Raw genomic sequence first — 20,802 nt, 5'->3', positions numbered from 1 at the left:
AATTCTAATCCTCCTTTTTAGTTGGCCAAATTCTATTAGATTTATAAAATGATATCCTGTTTCATCAAGTAGTTGATGTGCAATAGTTTAGTACTGGTAGAATTTTTCAGTCAAGTTAATTCACTACTGACTGCAAAACAGTGATGCACAGAACTCTTCCATCTAAGGGATTATGCTTTTGGCAATAATAGGAGTTAATGACAACAACTCGGCCAAAATTCAAGAAGAAATATTCTCAGTTGGTGATATCTTCTCAAATGAACAGAATTATTACTTGCTATAAAAGCTAATTGTGTTCTCAGTGTTGTACTAGCTTCCATCAAATTATATGAAAAAAAACTTACTAGTGTTTAATTAATCTTTTTATTTTTTTAGGTATTTAATCAAATTTTTAGCAAAGCTTGCACAGAACAGCGATGTCAACAAAATGACACCCAGCAATGTCGCAATAGTCCTGGGCCCCAACTTGTTATGGGCAAAAACTGAAGGGTAAGTGGATTTAGGAAAAGTAAAAGACAGAACTTCCATGAAGTTGTAGAATTTCCCATCAGAGTGTTTCAAATCATGTAGACTATTGACAGCAACAGAGTACTTGCCTAAAGAAATATTCAGAGTTGCTCTATGTGATACCTAGGGGTGTGCTGGTTCATTGTGCTTAGCACAGCATGTCATTTAAGGCCAGATATCTTATTTTCTTACTTTGATAAAACTGTATATGCTGTTCTGCACTCTCTTTCATAGATCCCTTGCTGAAATGGCAGCAGCAACTTCAGTCCACGTGGTAGCAATTATTGAGCCGATTATTCAGCATGCAGACTGGTTCTTCCCTGGAGGTAAATTCTTGCTGTAGTTAAAGGAATTCTGTTTTTGTGATAACCCTTTGCAGATAAACCCCCAGTAGCTTTTTTTTTTAAAGTGACACCATTTTGTATATATATGTCATCTGATGAGTGGTGTCTGTCTTTTATCCAGATCAAGACTTCAATGTGTCTGGGGCATTTGTTGCAGTTCCTGCTGTTAATTCAAATCACTTGTCACACACTGGGAATGAATATGATTCTGGGACACTGGAACGGAAGAGGCCTGTTAGTATGGCTGTAATGGAAGGGGATTTATTGAAGAAGGAAAGGTATGTTTCGTTCTCAGATTAGGTTTTAAGTCTTCGCTCCTGAGAACTTGACTACTTAGGCTGTAGTTAGACACGTTTAGCTGTCTCAGGAGGAGAATTTTGTGAAAATACTGTAGGTAACAATAGTGATTTATTTTCCCCCATGTTATCGCAGCCTGAGGAAGGTTCAAAGGTAATGTACCAGATATACTCTGTGCATGACTTAAAAAAAAAAAAAAAAGAGGGCAGATACTGCTTCCAATCACCATCTTCCTATTACAGATGTGGGGGGTCTGAAATCCAGTGAAACAGAAGTGTATGTAGTAACATCTGTCAGTATCTAACTTCTGGTATTCCATGGCTTCTTTTCAAAGCCCATAAGCCGAGGTGGTGTTACCTGGTGCCTTCATGATAAGACTTCTGATTTGAAGATGGTACAGTATACCATGGCAAATAGTAAACTGCTAAAAAAAAAAAAAATTAAAACATGCTGTTTTCCCATATAACATGTAGTGTAACACTTATTTATCAGTCATACCATGAATACTGAAGTGCTGTGCTGTTTTGTTTATAGCTATTTATGCAAATGTTAAATTGTTACCTAAGTGTTAACTGTGGTTAGTCACATGTAACTTTATCAGTGCGGACAGAAGGAGCAGAAAAAGTCAGTTCAGGATTCACTGTCTTTAACACAACAGGCATAAAATTCAGTTCTTGAATATATTAAACACATTCTCAAATCTGTTCGTTTCTTTATCCATAGTTAAACAGGGGTATCTTTTACTTTGGATAAATCGTGGAAGCATATATCCGGTGTCATTTTTAGTCTGTCTTGAAATCTGTACAACAACTTAAATTTTGACACATGAATTTTGTTTCTATTACATACCATATTTAGACAGTAGATACTCTGGTGTGAAAGGAAATATATGTATTTACATGTAAAAATACTGAATGTTTTGACCTCATTGTCATCAGTCCGTCTTCAAATGTTGTTGAGTAATTTGTTCCACTTATGTTTACCCTCTGTGCAGATAAGCCAAATAGCGTTGCATGTCTTAACATTAATGGTGTTATATGCAGACAGTGGGAGCTTTCCTTGTTGCTGCTTTGCATGCTAAGCAACAGGGTTGCACTTGTCTTTGTGGGTTGTAACAACCAGGTGTCTTGTTGCTTTAGTTAACTGGTGTTGGCTGGCGTGGTGTGTTTACTCTCTCTTCTTTCTGTAGCTTTGGTGTCAAGGTTATGGACTTCCAAGCAAACCCTCGGAGATGTGGCACTATAAATAGAAAGCACACATCCCCAGCTTTCCAGCCACCACTTCCACCCACAGAGGCTGGCATGCTGGCTCATTCTGGAGCAGAGCAGCACTCACAAGCTGCTGTGGCTGAAACAAGCCCAGTGGGTGCTGGTTTTGCCCTATCTGCTGGCACAGCAGAACAGTTACAAAGCCAAGGAAATGAGGATGTCAGGTAAGAGGTATGGCTTCTGCTGGCAGTGGCTTAGCCGGCTACTTCAGCAGCAAACTGATGATGTCAGCTGCATCAGCTTCACAAGGCACATCCTCTAATTAGAGGACATTGTTGTATGCAGAGTCTTGGGTGTGGGCAGAAGCACTGTAAAAGAGCTTTCTTTCTACGTGTATTTATGATCTTTTAATTTGAACGTATGTTCCAGAGTAGATCTTCATAAAATAAGGAATTTCTTGAGGAAAAAATAGTGAAAAATGCTAAAAAAAAAAAAAAAGTCTGTACTTTTACTGCCCATGTTGACCTTTCCAAATTACACTCCAGAGGTGTCCATGCAGTATGACTGTCAGTTTGCAGCTGAAAGATCAAAACCTGCCAGTGGCAATGCTAGAAACCCATTGGTCTTGTTTGTTGTTTCTTGTTCATGTTATCTGGCTTTGTCGCCTTCTTCTGTGGCAAGTGTTAGTGGTGACCAGACTCGCTAGAAAACTGGAAGTCAGTTTGTCATATTTCTTTAGGAGAAACACATATACAGACTTTTCTGCTATTTAATTACAATGGAAACTGTTATCATATTTTCAGTATCAGAATACATGGACTCCAAGAATAATTACAGTAGCTTTGACTCTTACTTTCATGGACAGTGAAAGCAGCAGTTTGCTTTTACTGTTCTTGAGATCTGAGAGATGTAGCAAATGCATAAAAATGCTCGTAGTGCTCCCCAGCCATCAATCTCTTGCATAACATCTTACATTAAAAAGCCATCATGGAATTTTATGCAGTGCTGATTCTTTGGCATGTAACTTTTGGTTCCAGGTGACACTTTTGCAAAAATATCTCATTCAAATATTCCCTCTAGACAAGTATTTCTCCAGTGATGTCTCTTGTGGCACAGGAAGCTAAAATGAAACCTTGAGTGTAGCATGTAAAAACTACTTGAAATTTAATAACAGCATCTAGAAAAATTAGGGTTGTTGTGCTAGTAAGTAATTGAAAGGTTTTTGTCATTCTGAGATGGAGAAGATGTTGTAGAGAGAGATGAATGAAGACTGTAAGTGCATAGGAACTAAGATGAGGAGGCACTGCGCAGAACCACCTTGGCTGGTTCATACTTGATTGTTGTTTCTCTCCAATATCAAGAAGAAAGAACTGAGATGTCCTGATCTAAATTTCAGGGGTTTTACTGGAATTGTTCTCTTGGATGCTCATCTAAGACTGGACTCCCTTAATCAAGGGAAGAGGGGTGAAAGTTTAATTCCAGGTAGAATGGGGAGTTTCAGCCAGAAAGAAGGGAATCTCCACACTGTTCTCTCCACACCCACAGCCTTTGCAGTCTCTGAGGGCTTCCAAAGGCTCTGCAGACTTGAGCAGCGAGGGCTACATCTGTCTAGTCTGTGTGAGTTATGCAGCAAGTTGGTTTTTGTGGGTTTTTTTTTTTGGGGGGGGGCAAAGTTTGAGTGCCACTGCTTACTCCTTACCAGTGAATTGGATGTGGTGCTGTGACAGAGTATTTGGGGAAAGTTAACGGTTATAGGAGTAGTGACTATATTTGAATGAGGAAATGAGAGAAGTCAGTTTATGTGAACTTTATTGGTGGGCACTTCTTAAAGAGTCTAAATGGTGCTTTAGTGTGGAGACTACTCTGAGTACCAGTATTTAATTCAAACAGGTATTGTGATGCTACAGAACTATTTGGATTCCTGATTTAATTTGGTAATGGATCTTTTGTACAGGTCTGCCTGAAACTTACTTGTGAATTTTTTGAAGAGTTTTAGTGCTCAGTTTGTCAGTAATAACAGCCAGTGCAGAAGGTTTTTAAGATGTGTGAGTGTCAGAACTAGAGCATGGCTCATAGTGTAAGCCTTAAAGGTGCAGTTGATCTGAGCAAGGCATTTTGTAATCATCTTCTAACTTGAGGCTTTTGATTTTCAGTACCTCAAAACCTAAGGACAACACATCTTCAGCTACTCCTCCACCCGTGAGAAATGGTGGGCATGTGAACAATGCCCCAAACCAGTCAGCAAGTAGCAGTAATCAGCTTTCTGTTAATCAGCCACAGAATGCAGCAGGTCCCAGTCCTCATTCAGTGAGGAGAGGTATGATTTTTTTTTTGTTTGTCTTTTAAAGCATTAAGTTCCAATTTTTCTTTAAACACTACAAAAATGCTTGCTAAAATTACTTTACCATTGTGCCTTCCTTTACTCCAGAGTGTGGTTCAGTTCCTTTGCCTTTCACTAGGACCTAGCTGTATATATTTTTGAATTCCTTCATGAGTGCTGGTAGTAATGTTATCAACACTGCTTAATGAAGTCACTCGACTACTGATTAGTAAGCCAATATTTGCATTTCTGTAGTTTCCTATTGATACCATCTTTATTTTGTAATGCACCATTTTATTTCAGTAATATACTTAAGTATTCCATAGAGCTATTAATTCCTTCTTTTAGGAGTTTTGTTTCACAACACACAGCCATGAAATCTCCCCTCTTACATTCACAGCTGTTAAAAAGCCTGCACCAGCACCTCCCAAGCCAGCTAACCCCCCACCAGGGCAGCCAGGAAGCCAAAGCTCTGCCCCAGCTGCTCAGCCGCCTTCAATCTCTCCAAAGCCACTTGCCAGAAGCTCTTCTCCTCCTGCCCAACATACAAACCAGGGAGCAGCCCTGACCTCCAGTTCCCAGGTTTCTGCACCTCGACGATACTCCAGCAGCCTGTCCCCAATCCAAGCTCCCAGCCACCCACCACCACAGCCCCCAACGCAGGCTACTCCTCCACTGCAGCCCAAGGCAAACAATCAAGCATCTCCTGCTGCACTCAGCAGTGAACATGGACCAGAGCAGCCCTGTTACACTCCTCCGCAGACTCCAACACCACCTGATACACCCCCTCTAGGCAAGCACAGTACTAGTTCCCCGCTGTCACAGCCGCAGTCATCTACTCAAGACACTTCACAGTCTCACTCTCCACCTCACAGTGGCACACTGCCAAGGCCACGACCTGTGCCCAAGCCCAGAAACAGACCCAGTGTTCCCCCTCCTCCTCATCCTCCTTCTCAGCTGGCTGGAGATGGTATTATTGCAAATCCCACGCAAACAGCTTCCAAAATAGTAACAGGTGAGTGGATTCTTTCATATTCAGTGCCTCCTCAGGGAGTGGAAATGAAGAAAATGTCTGTAGCTATGTGTAATTTTTAAATTGAAAAGCACAAGCAACAGTTAAAATACTGAATTGCTTATTTACAGTTAGAATGCACACACAACTGTTCTTCATGTGGGGATTCTGGGTGTCTTCCATAGTGAACGTCTCCTTTCCTGAGGCAGAATGACGTGGGGGGAAGTGTGCATTAGCTTGCTTTTTTTTAAGTGCTGGCTGCAAGACACTGGAGTAGCAACAAACTCCACAGGGCTTTCTCCAGCCTCAGCATCATGGCAATTTCCTAGGCTTATGCTTCTGTTTGCTGAAAAGGCAGATAATTTGGAGAAGGGAGAAGATGCCATCAGAAATAGTATATTTTGGGATTTACAGGAGATAGTAAATCAGTGAAGTAATCACTGATGTGTTCTAGTAGAACAGATGCTAACACTGAATGTTTTACTTTGTGAGCATGAAGCCTTCTGATGGGGTTTTAAGTCAGAAATCTGGAAGCTGAAGAATCAAATAGACTTAACTAAATTGTAGATTGATCTTCTTTAAGCGTAGACTTTCTCTCTTTTAAGACATTGATGAATTAAAGATGAATTTTCTGTCTTCTCACAAGAACTTAACAAAGCTCATAGTTATTAGCTTGGTAGGGATAATATTAATTTAAATGTTGGAAAAAAGTTAATTGCTGAAGAAAGTAAAAGCTAGCAGATCTTGAAATGTGCTCCTGGTGAGTCTTTGCTTGGTTTAGGAAGTTCTGAATGAAAAGAGAGCAAATGTAAGACTAATGCTTTTAAACCTACTCATGTTCAATAATAGTTAAAACTTTCTAATGACACTGCAGCTTCTGAACAATGAAACTAATGTTTTGGAATGCAAAGTGTAAATTGTTGCCTAACAGCTTTACCCCATGGTGCCTTCACAGGTGGGGATGGTTACTGCGAATAAGGTTTGTACTTACTAGAAACATGCAATATAAGCTAAAATGCTCCTGCACAGCAATATTTTATTTGTAGCTTTATTTTGTATATGCGCTTTGGAATACGTGCTGTCAACTCTATGTTATCTCATGTCATTGTTTGTAAGACATATTAGGACTTGTGCTGAATTTCAATAGTGCTGTGAATATTAATTCATACTTTAGAACAAATGGTAAAAATAACTAGTGAATAACACTTCCCACAATCACCTGGTGTGAAGCAGTGACCCATTTAAAATAGATTTCTTCTCATCAGTGCTGGTAAATGTTGCAGCTTATAGTTTTTCCTCCAGTTCAGTGTTTTCTGGTTGCACTTTAGTGTAGCTTTCACTCTAGGTTTTCAGTTATTTTTACTTGCATCTTATTTGGCAAAATACACAGCTGTGTGACTAAACTCCTTTGCAGATGCAGCAGCATCTGTATTCTGGCATATTTGCATTCTGTCAGCCCCAGCCTTGCTAATAGTCTGTTCAATCACAGCTGCCAAACAGCACCTTATTAATCTCACTTGATACATAACAGCTCAGAAATACGCTACCTTTCTAAGGTAACAACTACATGACAGGCTGGAAAAGTTGAGGTTGCATTCCAGAATTATCTCAAGGTCAGGAATATAGTTTTGTATACAAGGAACTAGCAATAAATGGGCAGTTAAGCGACTAAAAGGTAGCTTTGTGTTTTAAAATAAGATATCTCCTGATTGTACTCCTGCTCTTTTTATTAACATCTCTAAAATACTAAGACAATTCACTTCAAAACTGAATTCAGCCTTAAGGCTGTAGGCTCTGCATCTTACAGCACTTGTACAGAAGTTGAGAATGGGAACAATGCTGATGAGTCAAACTCCAAGTAAACAGAATTTTCCTGGTTCTAGGGAAGTTGCTTTAATGCTAGCAATTAAGCAGAATTTGTTTTATCTCAGTGTAACTGGAGAAATGTTTGTAATAACCAGCTGGTATGCAGGGGGCTGCTTCATTACTGGGGGAGTTTAAGTTACACAGAGCATCTGCCATGTGATAGTGGTTGTGTGAATTACCATGTCAGTGCTGACTTCTAGAGACAGCACATTTGCAGTGGTTACTAGTATCAGTGGTACACAGCTGTCTTTAGTTCGGATACAATTGAAGAAGCTACCAAACGAAAAACACTATAATTAAGATCTGTTTATCAATCTGAAAATGTTAAAAAAGAATTAATGGATATCAGTCTTCCCAAGTGCAAATCTTAGGAGATTGGCTGGGTAAATTGTGTGTGGTAAATAACAGTAGGAATGCTACCACACAAAAGTCTGTCAAGGAAAGCTGATGATGGAGAATTCTTTAGCAAAGCTGGTAAAGGAATCTAGAAAACCTTGTTTTCAAAACACACTAACAAAAAACTGGGGAACACTTAAAGTGACAGCCAGGCTCATCTAAAGCGGTATGCTCAGTGCAGGATCATCCAGCTTTTCCAGATCAGTCCTTTTTATTTTTCTTTAGAGAATATTTGTTCTGAATTAACACCACTGCGTATTACATAAGAGTATCTGCTCTAACATTTACACACGCACATGTAGTACTTATTTTTAAGCACTGGCTGGTACTATAAACGAGTTCACAGTGTGAAATAACTACTTTCAATTTTAACTTTAAATAATGGAGCAAGGGAAACCAGGAATAATAGAAGCCTAAATTTAATTGCCAGCAGACTTTATAGTATCAGCATGAGAATTCTGAATTGTTTTCAGGATAATATTGAATTTCTTTGTCCATATTCTGGACAGTAATGCCTCAAATTCTATTTGCAGTATTAAAGTTATGAGCCCTAGAAAAGAATATTCTAATCAAAAATTTTATTAAATAATCTAGATGTTTGACCTGCTTTCAGTATGAACTGTATTGGAAAGTTCAATGGTAAGGAAAAGGCATATGATTGGCCAAAAACGTCGCTAATTTGTAATCGTGTGTGTGCTAATGCCCACTACTAACCTGTCACAAATAACACTGCTTGCTTGCGTTATCATTAGTGTGGCATGCGAAAAGCATGGCTGTTTATGCTTGCTTTCACATTAACATACTAAAAGTATTGGAGACTAGAATGTGTAAAATTCCTGTTTTGACTGGCCAGTTTCACATTTTACTTCTTCAGCTTACTGAAAATCTTAGTTAGAAATCCGTGTATTTTATACAGGGGTTCATTTTGTGTTCAGTTTAGCTGTGTTGTTAATCACAAATACTCCCTTCCTGTGTCATCTCACACTTTGTTACCTCTTCTTTGAGAAGATCTTATCCCTCAACATGCAGTAGCAGCAGAAGTGCATCTTTTGAATCATACTGCAAATGAAAATTTGGCAATAGTGACAGATACTGGGGAGAATGTAGTGTCTCTGCTGTTTGAGTTCAGTGCCACCTTCTCTATGATTGGGCATAGCATGGGGAATTGAGTAAGAGAATATGTAGGAATTTGGGCCACAACTGCAGTTTTTTCTATATAATGGTGCTTCTGATGACAGTAGTAAAATGCCTAAAACATCTAACCTTTAAACAATTTTAATTTTAATTCTACTGATTGTAAAAGTACTTAAATTTTCATGTTAAACACATGGGTGGTGAGGCTAAGTGACAAGGGGCTTGGTTTGAAAATAGCACAGAAGTTATTTTCTTCATTGCTCTCTAAGGTCTGCTGAACAGTAACTTTGCACTGGTTTTCAGAATGGGAGAACATTTGACTGTTGTGCACAACAGGCCAGTTGGTGTCAGGCGACAATGTGATGAGTTGCAGCTGTCATGTTAGCTGTGCCACCACAAAACTTCTTCATATGAGAGTGCCTGCCCGTGGGCCTGGGGAAGGAGCAGGGGACGCTGCCTTGGGCATCACTTCTGTATCTGCTTGGGCCTCTTCCGTGCTGTTTAGCTCAGAAGTTTTTAACTTGAACACTTGCGGTGTAACTTCTGTGCTAAATTTAAGACTTAATGATAGGATTCAAAGTCTTCAAAAGATTCCTGTCTTTGACACCTGAGTTTAAAAGCAAGGTACTTAGCTAGATTTATCTATCTAAACAATTTTGTCTGTGGATTGTTGCAGTAAGTAATACCATGGCTTACTGTTTTACAAAGCTGATTTACAATGACAACGTACTCATTCACATCTTTTAAACTGTTCTGGATTGGCTTTTTTTTGATTTTCTACCTGCCAGTACAATCAGTCACCAGGAACACTTTGTCCTTCTTTGGACACCTTAGCTTGAACAAAATTCTCCTTTCATCAGTAGGGGGCAAAGAACAGGATATAGTTGCACACAGGAGATGAATGTTGTCTCAGGTCATTTCTTCCTCTTATGTCAGTGCCTCCTGCAGGCTTATCACTTGTAAAAGCCCCAGGTGGTGCCCATTTGTGCTCAGCTACCATCCTTGTCTGATGCGACTGCCCAGGCTATAGTGTCACTTTTTGGGGGCCTTGAGGAACATGACATTGTCATATTTCCTCTGAATGGCGGAAAGCAAATAAAAACATTTATGTACATGGCTAAAAGAAGTTATGTAGGAGAAATGACCCCAGGATGAGATTTCTAGTTTGGCTTAGCCCAGTGTTTGTGTCGTATGTGAGCGTGCGTGCCAGCCCTCTGTCAGAGAAACCCTTGTTGGTAAAAGCCCTTGTTGATCTTTCTTTCCCTTTTCTTCTTAAGGAAATGCACCAGCAATGCACTACTGAGATGTCACTGTCTTGAGTGCTAAACTTGCTCTTCCGTTTTTTGTGCAGACTCCAATTCCAGTATTCCAGAACCACTTCAAAACCCTTCTGCAGAGCTTCCTACGGAGGCAGTGGGCAAAGAACTGCACAACCACCTCCCTCTAGATATTGACAATGACACAGAAAGCACTGCTCTGTGAAGGAAACCAAACCTGCTTTCCTTTCCTGACGGGAAAACTGACAGAGCCAACAGTGAAGAGCTTCTCCTGCTGGCACGGAAACCTGCGTGTGCAACTCAATGCAGGATGAGGAGCTGTGCAGGAGAAGTGTAATGATCTGTGTGTCTCAACAGTTATCCACATCCCAGATGGAAGGAATTAATCACTGCAGAAGCGTGCATAGGAAGTGTAGCTGCTGCTGGTACCAATGGTATTAGCGAAATTCCAACCGATTTTAAGAAGCGAATTATTAGTTATTTAAAGTGCATGTATTACGGAAGTAATCTTTTTAATGCCGCGGTTAGACTCTTATTCTAGTTGTTAGGAGTTACAAGGAGAGGCCTTGCGAGAGACATTCCCTCACTGGTTTGCTGCAGGTTTTTGAGATGTGAACCAAAGCCGGCACAGCGGAGGTGACTGCTGGCTCTGTCACTGCTCACAGCTGTGTGCGCTCAGTGCCTTGATGGACTGTGACTGCAGGAGGAACCTTACTGTATTTTAATCATTTCAGCGCTACTCTGTGATCAGTACCTAATCCGTATTTCATAGTTATTTGTATTAACCAGCCTGCTTTTTGTTTATGTGGAATTAATGACTGTTTGGAGAAAAAACTGTGGAAGTGGTTTCGTGCTTTCATAGGAAACGGTTGGATTTTGAAAAAAAAAATAATAATAATTCTTTGAACATCTGTTTTGATGCATCAGTTGGGTGAACGTTTATAAAATTAAAGACCGTCTTTTGTCAACCTGAGCCCTCTTCATTCACGCGCGCCAAAACTGCCCCCCCCCTTCTGTGGCCGAGCAGGAGTACTGTCCAATCCCAGTCCAGCTCCCCTCAGGCGGGAACCGCCCACCCAATGCCGTCTTGTCCAATCCCGGCCCCGCTCCTCTCAGGAGGGAAACGCCCACCTTACGCCACCCTGTCCAATCCTGGCCTAGTAAGGATAGAGCGGCCTCCTCCCCGCGTTTTGCCCGGCCCAACTTGCTATAGGGGCCTTCAGCGCTGCCCGTGAATTCGTCCCCGCTCTGACAGCCCCCGTACTAGGTGGCTAGGTCGTTTCCCGAGCACCAAACGCAGCCGTTCCGCTGCTGCTGCTGGGAAGACGGGCCCTGTGCCGCCTCCCGCCGCGATCACATGCATCAGGGGATTCCGGAGCAGCAATCACTGGCCACGTGGGCGGGACGAGCGGGGCAGGGCCAGGATTGGGTGATTTGGGCGGGGCGGGAGTGTCTACGAGTCGGGATTGGGCGAAACTGAGTAAGGCGGGAATGAGGGACGGGCCAAGCCTTGACTGGGCTGCGGCGGGGATTGGATGGAGTGAGGAGGTCCTGGATTGGTTCCGGCTGGAGTCGTCTAGGCAGTGATTGGCTCTGAACCAATGAGAGGCGGGACCAGGAGGTATGAAATACCAGCACGTGCCGCAGCGTGAGGGAGTGTCGGCGGAAGGGCGGAGGTGAGAAGGTGGAGATGAGAAGGCGGCGGCGGCGGCGGCGGCGGCACCGGGAACGGCGCTGGGAGCAGAGCGGAGTGCGGTGAGCCTGGCTGGGGAGCTGCGACTGCGGGTCGGCGAGGTGATGGACGGATTGGCTGTTGGCCACCGCGTCGATTTAGGTGGGGGCCTCGTGCAGTGGGCAGTGCCTGCGGGCACTCGGTGGAGATGGAGTCAGCGGGAAAGGACTGTTGGTGGGCTGCTGTTGGCAAAAAAAAGAGCAGCGGTACAGCAGTGCTGGAGCTGAAACACAGAGAAGGAGCAGAGAATAAAAATCTTGTGGGAAATGGGGCAAGAGCTGAAATCACTGGTGTGAGCTTTCTATAACGCTTTGTGGGGAAATATTGCAAGAGCTGAAATCATGGGGCATAAGGTAGAAATAAAGCCTCATGGGGGCACAAAGGGGAAGTAATGAAATAATGGCACATGTTGAAAATAAAGATTGGAGTGGGAAAAACTGCGGTAACCGTGCTGGTGCTGGAACCCATGGCATGGTGTGAAGGTGTGTCTGAGAGGCTGGGCTACACAAAGATCAGGGCATCTGACTGGAGCGCAGTGCTGGAGCTGAATCGGACAGGGAGCTGAGAATAAAGATCTTGTGGGAAACAGCAAGAGCTGAAATCACTGGTGTGAGTTTGTTACAGAGCTTTGAGGGGAAATCGAGCAAGAGTCCTTATTGTGGTGTGTGAGACGGAAATCAAGATTTGAGGGGGGAATCATAGATGAAGGTTTGAAATCCGTGGACATGAGCTGACAGTGCAGAGCTGCTGCTGGAACTGACAGCTCAGGGCATGGAGGTGTGTGTGAGCCAGAGCTGTACAATGCTGGAGCACACCCACAGTGCAGAGCTGGAGCTGAAACAGACAAGGAGCTGAGAATAAAGATGTTTTGGGAAACGAGGCAAGAGCTGAAATCACTGGTGTCAGTTTATTACAACACTTCATTGCGGGAAACAGGGCAAGACACGGGTTGGAAATTAGGACCTGTGAGGGGGCACAGAGCAAGGGCTGAAATCCCTGTGGATGAGCTGGTAATGCAGAGCTGCTGCTGGAACCCACAGCGCAGGGGTGAAGATGTGTGAGTGAGGCAGAGCTGTGCCTGTGCAGTGCTGGAGCTGAATGAGACAAGGAGCTGAGAATAAAGATGTGAGCAGAATCCACAAGAGCTGAAATCACTGGTGTGTTTATTATAAATATTTGGGGGGAAACAGGACATGAGCTACAATCGTGAGGAATGCACTGGAAATAAAGATGTGGGGGCATCACAGGGCAAGACTTGAAATCGGTCAGTGTGAGCTGACAGAGCAGAGTTGTACGATGCTGCACCACAACCACGGTGTGCAGTGCTGGAGCTGAGCTGACAAGGAGCTGAGAATAAAGATCTTGTGGGAAACGAGGCAAGAGCTGAAATCACTGGTGTGAGCTTTCTATAACGTTTTTGGGGAAATATTGCGTTTTTGGGGAAATCATGGGGCATGAGTTGGAAATCAAGCTTCATGGTGGTACAAAGGGGCACTGAAATAGTGGAACAAGTGTTGAAAATAAGGGTTGAGGGGGAAACACAGAGCATGTGGTAACAGTGCAGAGCTGGTGCTGAAACCCACAGCTCAGGGCACGGAGGTGCGTGTGAGCCAGAGCTGTACAATGCAGGAGCACGTCCAAGGTGTGCAGTGCTGGAGCGGATGGAGCAGAGCTGGAGCTGAAGCAGACAAGGAGCTGAGAATAAAGACCTTGCGGGAAACAGAGCAAGAGCTGAAATCACTGGTGTGAGATTGTTATTAACCTTTGGGGGAAAATAGGGCAGGACATGAGTCGGCCTATAAGATCCTTGAGGGGCCACGGGGCAGGAGTTGAAATCACTGTGTGTGAGCTGGTAATGCACTGCTGCTGCTGGAACCCACAGCACAGGGGGCAGAGAGATGTCCACCAGGCAGAGCTGTGTGCAGCCACAACGCCTCTTGGCTGGAGCGTGCAGTGCTGGAGCTGAAAGAAGGAGCTGAGAATAAAGATGGGAGCAGAAACTGCAAGAGCTGAAACCACTGGTGTGAGTTTCTTATATAACTTCACTGGAGTAATAGGACAAGAGCTGAAATGATGGGATGTGAGCTGGAAATAAAGTTTGAGGGGGAAACGTGGGGCAAGAGCTGACAGTGCAGAGCTGCTGCAGGAGCCCACAGCACAGGGGTGAAGGTGTGTCTGAGAGGCTGAGCTGCACACAGCCAGGGCATCTGACTGGAGCGCAGTGCTGGAGCTGAATCGGACAAGGAGCTGAGAATAAAGATCTTGTGGGAAACAGGGCAAGAGCTGAAATCACTGGTGTGAGCTTTCTATAACGTTTTTGGGGAAATATTGCGTTTTTGGGGAAATCATGGGGCATGAATTGGAAATCAAGCTTCATGGGAGCAACAGGGGGGAAGCACTGAAACAATGGCACACGTTGAAAATAAAGGTTGGGGCGGGAAACAGAGCATGTGGTAACAGTGCAGAGCTGGTGCTGGAACCCACAGCGCGGTGTGAAGGTGCGTCTGAGAGGCTGAGCTGCACAAAGACAGGGCATCTGACTGGAGTGCAGTGCTGGAGCTGAGCTGACAAGGAGCTGAGAATAAAGATCTTGTGGGAAACAGCAAGAGCTGAAATCACTGGTGTGAGTTTGTTACAGAGCTTTGAGGGGAAATCGAGCAAGAGTCCTTATTGTGGTGTGTGAGACGGAAATCAAGATTTGAGGGGGGAATCATAGATGAAGGTTTGAAATCCGTGGACATGAGCTGACAGTGCAGAGCTGCTGCTGGAACTGACAGCTCAGGGCATGGAGGTGTGTGTGAGCCAGAGCTGTACAATGCTGGAGCACACCCACAGTGCAGAGCTGGAGCTGAAACAGACAAGGAGCTGAGAATAAAGATGTTTTGGGAAACGAGGCAAGAGCTGAAATCACTGGTGTCAGTTTATTACAACACTTCATTGCGGGAAACAGGGCAAGACACGGGTTGGAAATTAGGACCTGTGAGGGGGCACAGAGCAAGGGCTGAAATCCCTGTGGATGAGCTGGTAATGCAGAGCTGCTGCTGGAACCCACAGCGCAGGGGTGAAGATGTGTGAGTGAGGCAGAGCTGTGCCTGTGCAGTGCTGGAGCTGAATGAGACAAGGAGCTGAGAATAAAGATGTGAGCAGAATCCACAAGAGCTGAAATCACTGGTGTGTTTATTATAAATATTTGGGGGGAAACAGGACATGAGCTACAATCGTGAGGAATGCACTGGAAATAAAGATGTGGGGGCATCACAGGGCAAGACTTGAAATCGGTCAGTGTGAGCTGACAGAGCAGAGTTGTACGATGCTGCACCACAACCACGGTGTGCAGTGCTGGAGCTGAGCTGACAAGGAGCTGAGAATAAAGATCTTGTGGGAAACGAGGCAAGAGCTGAAATCACTGGTGTGAGCTTTCTATAACGTTTTTGGGGAAATATTGCGTTTTTGGGGAAATCATGGGGCATGAGTTGGAAATCAAGCTTCATGGTGGTACAAAGGGGCACTGAAATAGTGGAACAAGTGTTGAAAATAAGGGTTGAGGGGGAAACACAGAGCATGTGGTAACAGTGCAGAGCTGCTGCTGAAACCCACAGCTCAGGGCACGGAGGTGCGTGTGAGCCAGAGCTGTACAATGCAGGAGCACGTCCAAGGTGTGCAGTGCTGGAGCGGATGGAGCAGAGCTGGAGCTGAAGCAGACAAGGAGCTGAGAATAAAGACCTTGCGGGAAACAGAGCAAGAGCTGAAATCACTGGTGTGAGATTGTTATTAACCTTTGGGGGAAAATAGGGCAGGACATGAGTCGGCCTATAAGATCCTTGAGGGGCCACGGGGCAGGAGTTGAAATCACTGTGTGTGAGCTGGTAATGCACTGCTGCTGCTGGAACCCACAGCACAGGGGGCAGAGAGATGTCCACCAGGCAGAGCTGTGTGCAGCCACAACGCCTCTTGGCTGGAGCGTGCAGTGCTGGAGCTGAAAGAAGGAGCTGAGAATAAAGATGGGAGCAGAAACTGCAAGAGCTGAAACCACTGGTGTGAGTTTCTTATATAACTTCACTGGAGTAATAGGACAAGAGCTGAAATGATGGGATGTGAGCTGGAAATAAAGTTTGAGGGGGAAACGTGGGGCAAGAGCTGACAGTGCAGAGCTGCTGCAGGAGCCCACAGCACAGGGGTGAAGGTGTGTCTGAGAGGCTGAGCTGCACACAGCCAGGGCATCTGACTGGAGCGCAGTGCTGGAGCTGAATCGGACAAGGAGCTGAGAATAAAGATCTTGTGGGAAACAGGGCAAGAGCTGAAATCACTGGTGTGAGCTTTCTGTAACGTTTTTGGGGAAATATTGCGTTTTTGGGGAAATCATGGGGCATGAGTTGGAAATCAAGCTTCATGGGAGCAACAGGGGGGAAGCACTGAAACAATGGCACACGTTGAAAATAAAGATTGGGGCGGGAAACAGAGCATGTGGTAACAGTGCAGAGCTGGTGCTGGAACCCACAGCGCGGTGTGAAGGTGCGTCTGAGAGGCGGAGCTGCACAAAGACAGGGCATCTGACTGGAGTGCAGTGCTGGAGCTGAGCTGACAAGGAGCTGAGAATAAAGATCTTGTGGGAAACGAGGCAAGAGCTGAAATCACTGGTGTCAGTTTATTACAGAGCTTTGAGGGGAAATCGAGCAAGAGTCCTTATTGTGGTGTGTGAGACGGAAATCAAGATTTGAGGGGGGAATCATAGATGAAGGTTTGAAATCCGTGGACATGAGCTGACAGTGCAGAGCTGCTGCTGGAACTGACAGCTCAGGGCATGGAGGTGTGTGTGAGCCAGAGCTGTACAATGCTGGAGCACACCCACAGTGCAGAGCTGGAGCTGAAACAGACAAGGAGCTGAGAATAAAGATGTTTTGGGAAACGAGGCAAGAGCTGAAATCACTGGTGTCAGTTTATTACAACACTTCATTGCGGGAAACAGGGCAAGACACGGGTTGGAAATTAGGACCTGTGAGGGGGCACAGAGCAAGGGCTGAAATCCCTGTGGATGAGCTGGTAATGCAGAGCTGCTGCTGGAACCCACAGCGCAGGGGTGAAGATGTGTGAGTGAGGCAGAGCTGTGCCTGTGCAGTGCTGGAGCTGAATGAGACAAGGAGCTGAGAATAAAGATGTGAGCAGAATCCACAAGAGCTGAAATCACTGGTGTGTTTATTATAAATATTTGGGGGGAAACAGGACATGAGCTACAATCGTGAGGAATGCACTGGAAATAAAGATGTGGGGGCATCACAGGGCAAGACTTGAAATCGGTCAGTGTGAGCTGACAGAGCAGAGTTGTACGATGCTGCACCACAACCACGGTGTGCAGTGCTGGAGCTGAGCTGACAAGGAGCTGAGAATAAAGATCTTGTGGGAAACGAGGCAAGAGCTGAAATCACTGGTGTGAGCTTGTTGTAAAGCACTGGGGGGAAATAGGGCAAGACATGAGTTGGGATATAAGATCCTTGAGGGGCCAGAGGGTAAAGTTGAAATCACTGTGTGTGAGCTGGTAATGCAGAGCTGCTGCAGGAACCCACAGCACAGGGATGGAGGTGTGTGAGGCAGAGCTGTGCAGTGCTGGGGCATCTGACTGGAGCGCAGTGCTGCAGCTGAATCGGACAAGGAGCTGAGAATAAAGATCTTGTGGGAAACAGGGCAAGAGCTGAAATCACTGGTGTGAGCTTTCTATAACGTTTTTGGGGAAATATTGCGCGAGGTGAAATCATGGGGCATGAGTTGGAAATCAAGCTTCATGGAGGTACAAAGGGGCACTGAAATAGTGGAACAAGTGTTGAAAATAAGGGTTGAGGGGGAAACACAGAGCATGTGGTAACAGTGCAGAGCTGCTGCTGAAACCCACAGCTCAGGGCACGGAGGTGCGTGTGAGCCAGAGCTGTACAATGCAGGAGCACGTCCAAGGTGTGCAGTGCTGGAGCGGATGGAGCAGAGCTGGAGCTGAAGCAGACAAGGAGCTGAGAATAAGGACCTTGCGGGAAACAGAGCAAGAGCTGAAATCACTGGTGTGAGATTGTTATTAACCTTTGGGGGAAAATAGGGCAGGACATGAGTCGGCCTATAAGATCGTTGAGGGGCCACGGGGCAGGAGTTGAAATCACTGTGTGTGAGCTGGTAATGCACTGCTGCTGCTGGAACCCACAGCACAGGGGGCAGAGAGATGTCCACCAGGCAGAGCTGTGTGCAGCCACAACGCCTCTTGGCTGGAGCGTGCAGTGCTGGAGCTGAAAGGAGCTGAGAATAAAGATGGGAGCAGAAACTGCAAGAGCTGAAACCACTGGTGTGAGTTTCTTATATAACTTCACTGGAGTAATAGGACAAGAGCTGAAATGATGGGATGTGAGCTGGAAATAAAGTTTGAGGGGGAAACGTGGGGCAAGAGCTGACAGTGCAGAGCTGCTGCAGGAGCCCACAGCACAGGGGTGAAGGTGTGTCTGAGAGGCTGAGCTGCACACAGCCAGGGCATCTGACTGGAGCGCAGTGCTGGAGCTGAATCGGACAAGGAGCTGAGAATAAAGATCTTGTGGGAAACAGGGCAAGAGCTGAAATCACTGGTGTGAGCTTTCTGTAACGTTTTTGGGGAAATATTGCGTTTTTGGGGAAATCATGGGGCATGAGTTGGAAATCAAGCTTCATGGGAGCAACAGGGGGGAAGCACTGAAACAATGGCACACGTTGAAAATAAAGATTGGGGCGGGAAACAGAGCATGTGGTAACAGTGCAGAGCTGGTGCTGGAACCCACAGCGCGGTGTGAAGGTGCGTCTGAGAGGCGGAGCTGCACAAAGACAGGGCATCTGACTGGAGTGCAGTGCTGGAGCTGAGCTGACAAGGAGCTGAGAATAAAGATCTTGTGGGAAACGAGGCAAGAGCTGAAATCACTGGTGTCAGTTTATTACAGAGCTTTGAGGGGAAATCGAGCAAGAGTCCTTATTGTGGTGTGTGAGACGGAAATCAAGATTTGAGGGGGGAATCATAGATGAAGGTTTGAAATCCGTGGACATGAGCTGACAGTGCAGAGCTGCTGCTGGAACTGACAGCTCAGGGCATGGAGGTGTGTGTGAGCCAGAGCTGTACAATGCTGGAGCACACCCACAGTGCAGAGCTGGAGCTGAAACAGACAAGGAGCTGAGAATAAAGATGTTTTGGGAAACGAGGCAAGAGCTGAAATCACTGGTGTCAGTTTATTACAACACTTCATTGCGGGAAACAGGGCAAGACACGGGTTGGAAATTAGGACCTGTGAGGGGGCACAGAGCAAGGGCTGAAATCCCTGTGGATGAGCTGGTAATGCAGAGCTGCTGCTGGAACCCACAGCGCAGGGGTGAAGATGTGTGAGTGAGGCAGAGCTGTGCCTGTGCAGTGCTGGAGCTGAATGAGACAAGGAGCTGAGAATAAAGATGTGAGCAGAATCCACAAGAGCTGAAATCACTGGTGTGTTTATTATAAATATTTGGGGGGAAACAGGACATGAGCTACAATCGTGAGGAATGCACTGGAAATAAAGATGTGGGGGCATCACAGGGCAAGACTTGAAATCGGTCAGTGTGAGCTGACAGAGCAGAGTTGTACGATGCTGCACCACAACCACGGTGTGCAGTGCTGGAGCTGAGCTGACAAGGAGCTGAGAATAAAGATCTTGTGGGAAACGAGGCAAGAGCTGAAATCACTGGTGTGAGCTTGTTGTAAAGCACTGGGGGGAAATAGGGCAAGACATGAGTTGGGATATAAGATCCTTGAGGGGCCAGAGGGTAAAGTTGAAATCACTGTGTGTGAGCTGGTAATGCAGAGCTGCTGCAGGAACCCACAGCACAGGGATGGAGGTGTGTGAGGCAGAGCTGTGCAGTGCTGGGGCATCTGACTGGAGCGCAGTGCTGCAGCTGAATCGGACAAGGAGCTGAGAATAAAGATCTTGTGGGAAACAGGGCAAGAGCTGAAATCACTGGTGTGAGCTTTCTATAACGTTTTTGGGGAAATATTGCGCGAGGTGAAATCATGGGGCATGAGTTGGAAATCAAGCTTCATGGAGGTACAAAGGGGCACTGAAATAGTGGAACAAGTGTTGAAAATAAGGGTTGAGGGGGAAACACAGAGCATGTGGTAACAGTGCAGAGCTGCTGCTGAAACCCACAGCTCAGGGCACGGAGGTGCGTGTGAGCCAGAGCTGTACAATGCAGGAGCACATCCAAGGTGTGCAGTGCTGGAGCGGATGGAGCAGAGCTGGAGCTGAAGCAGACAAGGAGCTGAGAATAAAGACCTTGCGGGAAACAGAGCAAGAGCTGAAATCACTGGTGTGAGATTGTTATTAACCTTTGGGGGAAAATAGGGCAGGACATGAGTCGGCCTATAAGATCGTTGAGGGGCCACGGGGCAGGAGTTGAAATCACTGTGTGTGAGCTGGTAATGCACTGCTGCTGCTGGAACCCACAGCACAGGGGGCAGAGAGATGTCCACCAGGCAGAGCTGTGTGCAGCCACAACGCCTCTTGGCTGGAGCGTGCAGTGCTGGAGCTGAAAGGAGCTGAGAATAAAGATGGGAGCAGAAACTGCAAGAGCTGAAACCACTGGTGTGAGTTTCTTATATAACTTCACTGGAGTAATAGGACAAGAGCTGAAATGATGGGATGTGAGCTGGAAATAAAGTTTGAGGGGGAAACGTGGGGCAAGAGCTGA

At 45.4% G+C, this 20,802-nt stretch overlaps 1 protein-coding gene across 5 annotated transcripts in view; it reads left to right on the top strand.

Moving 5' to 3' along the window:
- Positions 1-11,329, top strand: part of ARHGAP17 (Rho GTPase activating protein 17) — a 39,266-nt gene extending 27,937 nt beyond the window's left edge. The window contains exons 14-22 of one of the 5 annotated variants that reach the window (XM_010719509.3): positions 376-489; positions 742-833; positions 973-1,129; positions 2,338-2,580; positions 4,510-4,673; positions 5,077-5,691; positions 6,644-6,667; positions 8,545-8,589; positions 10,436-11,329. In XM_010719509.3, coding sequence (XP_010717811.1) covers positions 376-489; positions 742-833; positions 973-1,129; positions 2,338-2,580; positions 4,510-4,673; positions 5,077-5,691; positions 6,644-6,666 — 1,408 coding nt within the window. In that variant the 3' untranslated portion in view covers position 6,667; positions 8,545-8,589; positions 10,436-11,329. The remainder of the gene's footprint in view (positions 1-375; positions 490-741; positions 834-972; positions 1,130-2,337; positions 2,581-4,509; positions 4,674-5,076; positions 5,692-6,643; positions 6,668-8,544; positions 8,590-10,435) is intronic. The other 4 variants (XM_010719510.3, XM_010719508.4, XM_010719507.2 and 1 more) reach the window with 4 other exon arrangements.
- Positions 11,330-20,802: the final 9,473 nt, after the last annotated feature.

Source organism: Meleagris gallopavo, chromosome 16 (assembly GCF_905368555.1).
Source record: "Meleagris gallopavo chromosome 16, MGAL_WU_HG_1.1, whole genome shotgun sequence".
NCBI lineage: Eukaryota > Metazoa > Chordata > Aves > Galliformes > Phasianidae > Meleagris > Meleagris gallopavo.
This window is presented reverse-complemented; position numbering and strand designations above follow the sequence as displayed.